The sequence below is a fragment of the Thalassophryne amazonica genome, chromosome 5, assembly GCF_902500255.1.
Source record: "Thalassophryne amazonica chromosome 5, fThaAma1.1, whole genome shotgun sequence".
Lineage (NCBI taxonomy): Eukaryota > Metazoa > Chordata > Actinopteri > Batrachoidiformes > Batrachoididae > Thalassophryne > Thalassophryne amazonica.
This window is the reverse complement of record NC_047107.1, coordinates 128,821,533-128,834,528: the sequence shown is the minus strand read 5'-3', so window position 1 is coordinate 128,834,528 and position 12,996 is coordinate 128,821,533. Positions and strand designations below refer to the sequence as shown.

The 12,996-nt window shown below is 40.6% G+C and overlaps 1 protein-coding gene across 1 annotated transcript in view; it reads right to left on the bottom strand.

Moving 5' to 3' along the window:
- Window positions 1-12,996, bottom strand: part of LOC117511321 (protein mono-ADP-ribosyltransferase PARP14-like) — a 95,868-nt gene that overhangs the window by 2,017 nt on the left and 80,855 nt on the right. The window contains 1 exon segment of the mRNA XM_034171350.1: window positions 8,215-8,354. Within this exon segment, the coding sequence (XP_034027241.1) occupies window positions 8,215-8,354 (140 nt within the window).

Genomic DNA, 12,996 nt, shown 5'->3' with positions numbered 1-12,996 from the left:
TGGCAGGATCTGTGCTGCCCTGGCGCCTTGTGGATCCGGTTAGAGCCTGTGTGGTGCCGCTGGTCGGCTCTGAGGACTGTCGGTCCGGCCGTCCACGTCTTCGCCAGATTGATGTGCGCCAGTGGCGCTCTCGGAACCTGGGCTTGCTTCGCCGGGTTCCGAACAGTGAGACTGTCATCCCCACTGAGGTCCTTACCCTGGGTCTCCTGAACATCAGATCACTGTCCTCGAAATCACTGTTGATTAATGATCTAATCATGGATCATCATTTAGATATGATTGGCTTGTGTGAAACCTGGTTCAAACCCACAACTCTCCTTCCTCTGAATGAGGCCTGCCCACCAGCGTGCACATTTCGTCACGTGTCTCGTGGTGTGAAGCAAGGCTGGGGTGTGGCTTTTCTTTATAAATCTAGATTTTCTTTATTAGCTGTTGGGGTCACAAATATAATTCGTTTGAGCATCTGACTCTCCGTTCTACCCGTGATGCTAAGTACTGTCAGGATCATAAAACTGGAGCTCAGCTATGTTACTTTGTCACTGTTTATAGGCCCCCTGGCCCATACTCTGACTTCTTAGATGAATTTGGTGCGTTCATCTCTAGTTTGTCAACTAGTGCAGATAACATTTTGATTATTGGTGACTTTAACATTCATATAAATAAGCCCTCTGATCCCCTTAGCAAATCATTTATGCAAATTGTGGATGCTTTAGGATTCCAGCAATACATTCAGGACCCGACACACATTAGTGGAAATACCCTGGATCTGGTTCTTGCACGTGGGTTTGCTGTCACAAATATTGACATTTTGCCTCTCGCATCTATAGTCTCTGACCATTCACTTATCAGGTTTACATTTACGCTGCCACGTTTAGTGGAACAACAACCTTGTCTACAACTGCGGCGTCGTATTAAACCCTCAACTATGACTGAACTTGAGGCCAGACTACCTGATATTTTAGCTTTGAATCTGGAGAATGCTAAATCAGTGGACAGCCTCGCGGATAGTCTAAATGTAACGCTTAAAACTACACTTGATAAGACTGCACCTCCTCTTTTAAGGTCACGCCCTCCCAATGCACAGTCACCTTGGTTCAATGATTATTTGTGTGACCTCAGGCAGAAGGCTAGAGGTTTGGAACAGAAATGGCGTTGTTCCAAATTAGAGGTGTTCTGCCTTGTGTGGTGGGATGCTATTTTAGATTATAAGCATGCACTACTGTCCACAAAGCAGGCCTTTTACTCTGATTTGATCAGTAAAAACAAACATAACTCAAAGTTTTTGTTTAACGCGGTCGCATTTCTTAGTCACGGGCAGCCACCTGTTAGTCGTTCTCCCTTTTCAGCACAGGATTTCTTGGATTATTTTGAGAAGAAAATAGAAGATATTAGGCTGAACATATCTCAGCACGCCTCGGCCCAGCCATTGAAACCTGCTATGGAGGTGGGCGCTACCATTGAGGTGTTACCTATCCATCCATCCATCCATCCATCCATCCATCCATCCATTTTCTTCCACTTTATCCGGTGTCGGGTCGCAGGGGCAGCAGCTCAAGCAAAGCCGCCCAGACCTCCCGATCCACACACACCTCCCCCGGCTTCTCCGGGGGAACCCCAAGGCATTCCCAAGCCAGCCGAGAGATGTAGTCCCTCCAGTGTGTCCTGGGTCTTCCCCAGGGCCTCCTCCCAATTGACAGAATTTAATAGTATTTCATTGGGCGTGCTGACGAAACTTGTGGCATCTACAAAAAGCACAACCTGTTTATTTGATCCCATACCAACAAAATTGTTTAAGTACCTGTGGCCCACTCTTGGGCCGACTGTGCTGGAAATTATTAATCTTTCTTTAAGAAATCTAATCTTGACCCTAGTGTATTGAAAAATTACAGGCTGATATCAAATCTATCATTCTGTTCCAAAATTTTAGAAAAGGTGGTTTCACGGCAGCTCGTAGACCACCTCACTGAGAATGATCTTTTTGAGTCGCTGCAGTCTGCTTTTAGGAAATATCACTCCACAGAGACAGCGCTCACTAAAGTAGTGAATGATCTTCTGCGAGCAATGGATTCAGACCCCACTACGGTTTTGGTGTTGTTAGATCTCAGTGCTGCCTTTGATACCGTGGATCATCATATTTTGCTCAATAGGTTGGAGAATTTTTTGGGGATTACTGGAAGTGCCCATGCCTGGTTGACGTCATATCTGTACAGTCGTTCTCAATGTGTCTTGTATAATGGCACTACCTCTGACCTTGCTGACATGAGATTTGGGGTTCCACAGGGATCTGTTTTAGGCCCCTTGCTTTTCTCCCTGTATGTGGCACCCCTTGGGTGTATACTGCTGAGTTTTGGGATTGCCTTTCATTGTTATGCTGATGATACTCAGTTGTACATGCCGATAACTGCAGGAAATCTCACTCCCATTAAATCCCTGGAGGACTATCTTCTATCAGTGAGAAGTTGGATGTCTAGTAACTTCCTACTTTTAAACTTTGATAAGACTGAAATGATGGTTCTTGGTCCAGCGAGACATCGGCATCAGTTTGACCAGCTGGCGCTCAGCCTGGGTTCATGTGTCATACATCATACGGACAAAATGAGGAACCTTGGGGTAATTTTTGATCCCACGTTGTCTTTTGACCTCCACATCAGGGATGTTACGAAGACTGCTTTTTTTCCATCTGAGAAATATAGCGAGGATCCGCCCCATCCTGTCTATGGGTGATGCTGAGACCCTGATTCATGCTTTTGTTTCTTCTAGACTAGATTATTGTAATGTTCTATTTTCAGGGTTACCACAGTCCAGCATTAGGGGTCTTCAGCTGGTTCAGAACGCTGCCGCCAGACTTCTGACACGTAGCAGAAGGTCTGAACATATCACACCCATTTTGGCATCTTTGCACTGGCTCCCTGTCACTGTGAGAGCAGATTTTCAGGTTTAGCTATTGACTTATAGGGTTGTTCATGGACTGGCGCCATCTTATTTGGCTGATCTGGTGGAACTCTACGTGCCGGCCCAGGCTTTGCGGTCGCAAGATGCGGGACTTCTTTGTGTTCCCAGGATGAAGAAGAAGTCAGCAGGTCAAAGAGCCTTTTCGGATCGTGCACCCACCCTGTGGAACAGTCTTCCTGCGACCATGAGGAAGTCTGAGTCCGTGGACATTTTTAAGTCAAGACTTAAAACCTATTTTTATTCTCTTTCTTATGAATAGTTTTTATTTTTATTTCTTTTATTCTTTTACTTCTGTTTTTATTTATGTATTTGAATTTTTTTATTCATTTCTAATTATTTATTCAATTTTATGTTGAGTTGTTTTATGTAAGGTGCCTTGAGACGGCTTTTGCTGTGATTTGGCGCATTATAAGCTAATTAAATTAAATCTCGTTAGAAACTCCACTGCCATCTCTCCAAGACATTTCCATGCTTCCACTAACCCAGTTGCCTTTCCACTCTTCATCCTCTTCAGAGCTGCCCTCACTTCATCCTTACGAATCTCTTGTGCTTCCTGATTTACACTCTCAACATCATCCAGCCTTTTCTCTTTCTCATTTTCTTCATTCATCAGCTCCTCAAAATATTCCCTCCACCTGAACACACACACTCCTCGCTTGTCAGCACATTACCATTTGCATCTTTTACCACCCTAACCTCCTGCACATCCTTTCCAGCTCTGTCCCATTGTCTGCCCCTTTTCTCCTTCCTTACCATTCAATGTCTCTTACAGCTTGCTAAATGCCTTTTCTTTAGCTTTTGCCACTTCTCCCTTTCGCCTTACGCAGCATCTCCTTCTATGCCTGTGTACTTTTTGATCTCACCGACTATCCCAATTATTTTTGCCAACCTCTTTCTCCTTATGCTTTCCTGGACATTTTCATTCTACCACCAAGTCTCCTTGTCTTCCTTCCACTGTCCATCTCCTCCCTGTTCTATGTTAAAATAAAGTCTTCCAGAAGTGGACCTTTATTCTGATTGGGGGGCTTTTGACTCATGCCTGCACGTCTCTGTAAACAGCAGAGGTGTGTAACCCCGACTTCAGCAAATAAAAGTCCAACAACATATTTGTTCCATCTACATGCTAAACCAGCTGGCTCTAGTTCAACTCTTCAGGCAGACAGATGAGTTCATCATTCAAACTACCTGTTTTAGGTGCATTGGTAGAAGCAGCATATTGTCGGACTTTTACTTACCAACACCGGAGTTACACGTCTCTGGTTAACAGGAGGAAAACAGACTGGAGACAAAAAGTAGTTTTGTTTTGTGACATTGTTGATCTGCCAGAGGGAAAGTCTTATCACACTCACCATCCATCAGAAACAGACTTGGTGCACATTTGAAGTGATGTGAAACATGTTTTGAAGTTAATACTCTTCCTCCAGACCTATGTAATTGGCAAATGATCTGGTTAGTATTGACCAACCTGACCACTGACTGTGGGTGTTGTCTCATATTTTGTATCTGTTACACCTGTTATACATATCACGGTCCATCACTGGGCCGCACCGTTTATCACTGTTAATTATTATTATTTTATATGCAAAGAAATATGGAGCTAAATCAAGGCCAAAAGTTTTGTAATCTGAAAATAAAAAAAGATTGAAAAAATAAATGTTGAAACCGAAAATTAAAGTTTTGTAATCTGAAAATAAAAAAAGATTGAAAAAATAAATTTTGAAACTGGAAATTCAATGTTTGTTCTTGAATTTTATAATCATTTAAAAAGTATTATCAAAATAAAAATAAGTTTAAGATATATATTTTTCAGTTTAAATAAATTTTTGATTCAGCTTTGTCATTTTTTTTTTTGATCAAATAATTTTTTTCATTCATATTTCTTTTTTTTTTTCACCTTCAGATCTTTTTCACTTTCAGATCTTATTTTTTCAGTTTCAAACTTGGGAGGGCGTGGCTTCGATTGAGAGGGGTGTAGAATTGTGAATGACAGCAGAGCAATCAGTCCTCACATGATGTTGCTTTCAGGAAACGTGGGTACTTTGATAGATAATGACTCTGCTCCTGTCTCCATCGTATATTTTAGTGGACCAGCCAGGCGCATGAAAACCCTCTCTATAACTTTTTGCTGGAATGGAATGTTAATAGCAGGTATCCATACTGGGTATATTGTTAATAGTATGACAAAGCAAACTAGGGTGGATACCACCTAAAATCTTGCATATTAAGGTCATACTGAGGTCAGAAAGGTCAAGCACAATAGTGCAGCAATACCTGGCCAAAATTGTATATATTATCCCTACTTTAAAATAAATAATGTAATTTAAAATCAAATTTAATTCACATCAACTCAAAAAAAAAAAAAATGGCTTCAAATTTTGTGACAAACTGACATCTTCTTTAGTGCAATGTACTACATGTATATACAGTGTATGTCAGAGTTGATGGGGAATGGATTGATTATTGAATAAATTATCTGTGGTTTCAAGTTTTACAACATTCTGCTGCTAGATCTGACTGCTTGGAAGCTTGTTTGCAACCTTAATACTTAGGATATAATAAGGATAGTTTAGTTATAGTACATTCATTATTCAAGTTAGTCTAAGAATAGTTCTTCATTGCATACCTTATAACATGAATCCTGTGGCAGGTATCAAGCGCAAATGAGGAAGTGAAGATTTACATGGGTCTTGCTTTATATGTCACAACACAGAAGGTGTCATATAAAGCTACGGTGGAAGGAAAAGCTAAAGCGAGAGATGTTGCAGAACAAAGAAAAAAGCTTGGAGACAAATGTTTTGTGGATGTCATAGAAAGGATTGTCACAGGAAGATTTTGCTAAAGCAGAAATAAAATGGCATAAGACATGTTATGGCAGTTTCACAGCAGAAAGCAAGTTGACAAGAAAAGAAAGAAAAAAAAGAAATGTTGGAAACATTTTCTCAACAAACCACATCTCTTGGGGGCATTGGGCATGATGGGGATCTTGCTCCAGTTGAACAGTATGTTTGCCAGATGTATGGTATTCCCTCTCTTTCAAATGTTGACCAAGCAAGGCTACACTTATTTGCCAAAGGTAAGAAAAGCTTAGACATGGTGCCACCAACAAGGGATGCTCTTGAGCTACATGTCAGACGTGCAAATTACCAGGCCAAAATTTGGCTACAGGCAGACAAAGAGCATATTGCTGTACCAAAGCCTGTTGAGACTGATGCATGGAAACTGGATGGAAGTATCCTTACACCAGTTTGGATGAGATTGCCACCTATTCCAGATGCATGTCTTCAGCTGGTGACATGTGGATGCACATCAAAGTGTCGGACTGCTAGATGTTCATGTTTTACGAAAGACCTGAAGTGCACTGCTGCATGTGGGTGTGACGCTATAGACTGCTGCAATCCTGGTGGCCAGGATACATAAATAATTTAAATAAGGCAGACAATGATCATCATTTTGGACATTTGTGCTTGATGGATTCAGAAATTCAATTATAATATACAGTGCTTGAGCATACATCTATGCAGTTGGCCTTCCTGACCTTGAAATGACCTTATATCTCACAATTGACCTGTGGTGCCTAGACTGTCCACTTGAGAAATGCTACAATATTGTTTATTTATGTTTATTACAACATATTTTTGCAATACAAGTGAGAATATAGGCCAAAAACCCATAAATTTACAGGCGGTCTGCTTGGTTGTGGCCATATAAAAGCTTCCTTCGGATCTGCTGAGCCAGGTCTCTCTGTGTGTCACTTAGAAAGCTTGTAACACTTCACTGCAGCCTGTAAAATGAGTGACCTGCCTCATTTGCATGTGGCAATGCTGCGCTGCTTTCACGGTCTTGTGTGGATTTGGGACACATTGGTTTTTTAGGTATAGGTGTTAAACTTTACAATCTTGCTTATTTTCCAGTTTTTAAACATCAAAAATGACCAAGACTGGTCTAGAATTACTTGTAATAGACATCTTTAGCATCATTTTATTTACAGGTATCAAGACAACACAGTGGACAGAAAGTGTTCAGTCATTATCTATCAAAGTACCCACATTTCCTGAAAGCAACATCATGTGAGGACTGATTGCTCTGCTGTCATTCATAATTCCACGCCCCGCTCACTCGAAGCCACGCCCTCCCACGCCAGAACGGGACCAAAAGTTTGAAACTGAAAAAAAAAAAAAAAAAAAGATCTGAAAGTGAAAAAAAGATCTGAAGGTGAAAAAAGAAATATGAATGAAAAAAATTTGATCAAAAAAAATTAGAGCTGAATCAAAAAAATATTTAAACTGAAAAATATATATCTTACACAAACGATTATAAAATTCAAGAACAAGCATTGAATTTTCAGTTTCAAAATTTATTTTTTTAATCTTTTTTATTTTCAGATTACAAAACTTCTGGCCCTGATTTAACTCCATAAAGAAATGTGTAAAATCTCTTTGAAAGTGGACCTTTACTCTAAGGGCGTTGGGGTGGGGGTGGGGGGTGTTCTGTCCCCTCACCCCTCTGGCTGCATGCCTGCACAGTCTGAGCAGGAAGAAAACATAAGCAGAAGAAAAACTTGTGTATTTACGCAGAAAGCGCTGCCTGATTGACAGGTGAGAAGGCTTGGTCACATGCACCATCCTCAGACTTCGTGTGTATTTGAAAAAAGGAAAGCATAAATATGTTTTTAAAACTCATTGTGGGCACGCTGCTCTTTTTATCTGCATTGGCGCCATGTTGAAAACATGGGGATGGGAATAACGGTACACATCTTATACCGCTGCTTCAATAATACTGCAAACTGGTATAGACCCCTACCCAATACCTATGTTGATCCAAAATGACGCTGTGACTAACAAGCTGCTGGCAGTCATCATTTTGGAGTTACTGTGCCTGAAAGAATGTGGATTCACTCACTCACTCCAAGTACTGACCGACAAGCCATGCTAGACACACAGAATAATCATAAAATTTGGTTTTAAAGCATTTTAAGTCATCAGTAAACCAGCTACGTTTGAACACTAGCATAGTTGGCCAATAACCTTGAAACTGATTGGATTCTGAATATTGATGATGTCAGTGTTTGGCACAGTTAGACTGGACTGCATTCAAATAGCATTTTTCTGTCTATATCAAAGCTCAAAGTGCTTTACAGTAAGGCCTCACATTCACCCATCCACACACATGCACTGATGTCAGGGTAGTTCTGATTCTGAAACAGCGACAACTTAGAAAAAAATAAAATAAAATACACTGCTGGTTACGAACATCTCGACTTGCCTTCAGGATGTTTGCTCCCAGACCAGTTTTTTTAAGCTCCCATTCTATGTCTTTGTACTCGCTGGAGCCTGAAGTCAATGTAACCAGCTTGACGATGGAACCTTTCATGTCCTCCCAGTGACCAGGAAGCACAGCGTCATCTGCATAAAGTGACATCAGAGAAACATTGATTTTCTTTCATACAGTAATATTAAAGCAGCATGTCCAGGGTTAACCTGAACCCTGTCTCTCACCCACTGTGTTAGGATAGGCTCCAGCCTCCCTATATCTGTTAACCAGAATAAGCTGGTTCAAGAAATGAATAAACCCGAAAGAAACAATATTCCTTTATATCATAATCTGAACCCCACTTCTATGGCATTTTTTTTTCTGAGCAGTTACACATTACAGTCCCCAAAATTAGTATAATGGCAGTCGTTCTTGTTTGCAGTGGTGATGAACAGGATGATAGATGGCATCAGAGGGGAGTTTTCATGGATCATGATGTTTGCAGATGACATTGTGATCTGTAGTGACAGTAGAGAGCAGTGATGGGATGATGATACCTCAAGGAGTGACACACTACACAAACTGTGTCGGAACTGTGTTGGTCGCTCAATAGTGACCCCTGCAGCAGTTATAAAATCATTGCAGGTAAATAAGATGGAAAAGTTACCGGTGTTGCAAACACCTGTGAAATAGTTAATCGCCAGTCCTCTATTTAAAATATGATCTCATCATTGCATAATTTCATGTGCTCAATTTGTGTGTTGAATTAAGCTGTTCATGAGAAGAGTTTAAAATTTGCTTAAAACCTTGTGTAAATGCTAAACTGAGTTGGTTTGTAAAATATAGCACATTTGTCTGTATTAAAATTCAGAGTTAAAATTTGTAACTTATGTATGGAAATTTGTTAACTTAAGTGTTAAAGCATACGAAATAAAAGACTAAATATAGATTCATTTATGCATTTTTACTGAGGAACAAAGGTTTCTGAAGTGTCTTTGCTCCAAGGCGATTTCTCCTCTTACACACCAGTTCCCCTACCTTAGAAAAAACTCTTTCACAGGGTACAGATGAAGATGGTGAGCATAAACATTTCAGTGCAAATTGATAAAGGTGTGGATGTTTTCTGGTTATTCTTCCAGTATTGTAAAAGAATACAAACATATCTAATTGGAAAAATAACAGTAAACAATGCCGAAAGGAGAAAAATATTTCTTATTTGGCGTCAAAAGATCAAAATGATTCCAGACTGGAGAAATGTCTTTGAACGTGCCATGAAGTCAGTGGAACAAGGTGAGGGTAAGTAAAAATCCACCAGAAAAACTCCATCCAACAAATCTGCAACATGTCGATAGAGTTTGTTTCCTTATAAACATAATTTGGCACGGCGCAGCCGAACGACACAGTTCCTGTATCGGTCACATGATTTTTACTTAAAGCGATACACGCACCAATACGGGGTTTCACTCTTGTGTGCTCGGCACAGTGTTGACGCACCAGTGGTGTTCATCCCATCACTAGTAGAGAGCAGGTTGAGTCTAGCCAGGAGAGGTGGAGATATGCTCTGGAGAGAAGGGGAATGAAAGTCAGTAGGAGCCAGAATGAGAGTGTGAGTAAGAGGGAGCCCAGTGGAATAGTGCAGGCAGGATGGAGTGGGTGGAGAAAGGTGGCAGGATGGATGGGGTCATGTACTGTGAGATTTTGGCAAACAACCTGCTCCCCTCAGTAAGAGCATTGAAGATGGGTCATGGCTGGGTCTTCCAGATTCAAATCCCACCCCTGCCATGTAATGTGGAGTTGCAGCATCCGGTGTAAAACCTGTGCCTATTCAACATGCAGATCCACCTCGGATTTGCTGTGGCGACCCCGAGTGCAAACAAGGGAGCAGCCGAAGGACTTACTATTTGATAGAGTAGGGCCTATATTTGTTGATAACATTGAAATCTGGTTGGGGTCTTGATGGCGCAGAGGATTATGGGCCTTTAAATACAGCCAATTTTGCAAAATGACCAGACTTTGAGCGCCCCCTATAATCAGCACCATCGACCCCCCAACCAAATATGCATGTAAGATGAAAGAGTTTGCCTCCCTATGTGACAAAGTGACAAAGTTTTTATTCGGCACACAAAATATTCAGATAGAAAAAAATGAACAATTCCACAAACAAACACAGACAAAACTAGTGAGTCCGAAAGGGTGTGGGCTGAAGCAAAGCTTATTAGCGCCCACCCCTGCTAGTACAAGTCCAACAATTCTAATCAGTCTTATTTACATAAATATAAATTCACTACTACATGTCGACACACAGACATACACATCAATATACTATTCACTTATAATTATATTTATATAGTACCAGATCACAAGAAAGTCGAATCAAGGCACTTTACACCAGTAAGGACTAACCTTACCAACCCCCAGAGCAAGCACTAGGCAACTGTGGTGAGGAAAAACTCCCTATAAGGAAGAAACCTCAAGCAGACCAGGCTCTTGGGGGTGACCCTCTGCTTGGGCTGTGCCATATATACCTATATACATACGTATATACTTTACAAACATAAATATATACATACATATACACAGTCACTTATATACATATACACCTACCCATATCTATATATCTACATACGCATATACATACCCACACATTCAATATACAATAAGTCACACTTACAAATTGAACATTCCATATCAATCAATCAATCAATTTTTTTATATAGCGCCAAATCACAACAAACAGTTGCCCCAAGGCGCTTTATATTGTAAGGCAAGGCCATACAATAATTATGTAAAACCCCAACGGTCAAAACGACCCCCTGTGAGCAAGCACTTGGCTACAGTGGGAAGGAAAAACTCCCTTTTAACAGGAAGAAACCTCCAGCGGAACCAGGCTCAGGGAGGGGCAGTCTTCTGCTGGGACTGGTTGGGGCTGAGGGAGAGAACCAGGAAAAAGACATGCTGTGGAGGGGAGCAGAGATCGATCACTAATGATTAAATGCAGAGTGGTGCATACAAGAGCAAAAAGAGAAAGAAACAGTGCATCATGGGAACCCCCCAGCAGTCTACGTCTATAGCAGCATAACTAAGGGATGGTTCAGGGTCACCTGATCCAGCCCTAACTATAAGCTTTAGCAAAAAGGAAAGTTTTAAGCCTAATCTTAAAAGTAGAGAGGGTGTCTGTCTCCCTGATCTGAATTGGGAGCTGGTTCCACAGGAGAGGAGCCTGAAAGCTGAAGGCTCTGCCTCCCATTCTACTCTTACAAACCCTAGGAACTACAAGTAAGCCTGCAGTCTGAGAGCGAAGCGCTCTATTGGGGTGATATGGTACTACGAGGTCCCTAAGATAAGATGGGACCTGATTATTCAAAACCTTATAAGTAAGAAGAAGAATTTTAAATTCTATTCTAGAATTAACAGGAAGCCAATGAAGAGAGGCCAATATGGGTGAGATATGCTCTCTCCTTCTAGTCCCCGTCAGTACTCTAGCTGCAGCATTTTGAATTAACTGAAGGCTTTTTAGGGAACTTTTAGGACAACCTGATAATAATGAATTACAATAGTCCAGCCTAGAGGAAATAAATGCATGAATTAGTTTTTCAGCATCACTCTGAGACAAGACCTTTCTGATTTTAGAGATACTGCGTAAATGCAAAAAAGCAGTCCTACATATTTGTTTAATATGCGCTTTGAATGACATATCCTGATCAAAAATGACTCCAAGATTTCTCACAGTATTACTAGAGGTCAGGGTAATGCCATCCAGAGTAAGGATCTGGTTAGACACCATGTTTCTAAGATTTGTGGGGCCAAGTACAATAACTTCAGTTTTATCTGAGTTTAAAAGCAGGAAATTAGAGGTCATCCATGTCTTTATGTCTGTAAGACAATCCTGCAGTTTAGCTAATTGGTGTGTGTCCTCTGGCTTCATGGATAGATAAAGCTGGGTATCATCTGCGTAACAATGAAAATTTAAGCAATACCGTCTAATAATACTGCCTAAGGGAAGCATGTATAAAGTGAATAAAATTGGTCCTAGCACAGAACCTTGTGGAACTCCATAATTAACTTTAGTCTGTGAAGAAGATTCCCCATTTACATGAACAAATTGTAATCTATTAGACAAATATGATTCAAACCACCGCAGCGCAGTGCCTTTAATACCTATGGCATGCTCTAATCTCTGTAATAAAATTTTATGGTCAACAGTATCAAAAGCAGCACTGAGGTCTAACAGAACAAGCACAGAGATGAGTCCACTGTCCGAGGCCATAAGAAGATCATTTGTAACCTTCACTAATGCTGTTTCTGTACTATGATGAATTCTAAAACCTGACTGAAACTCTTCAAATAGACCATTCCTCTGCAGATGATCAGTTAGCTGTTTTACAACTACCCTTTCAAGAATTTTTGAGAGAAAAGGAAGGTTGGAGATTGGCCTATAATTAGCTAAGATAGCTGGGTCAAGTGATGGCTTTTAAGTAATGGTTTAATTACTGCCACCTTAAAAGCCTGTGGTACTTAGCCAACTAACAAAGATAGATTGATCATATTTAAGATCGAAGCATTAAATAATGGTAGGGCTTCCTTGAGCAGCCTGGTAGGAATGGGGTCTAATAAACATGTTGATGGTTTGGATGAAGTAACTAATGAAAATAACTCAGACAGAACAATCGGAGAGAAAGAGTCTAACCAAATACCGGCATCACTGAAAGCAGCCAAAGATAACGATACGTGTTTGGGATGGTTATGAGTAATTTTTTCTCTAATAGTTAAAATTTTGTTAGCAAAGAAAGTCAT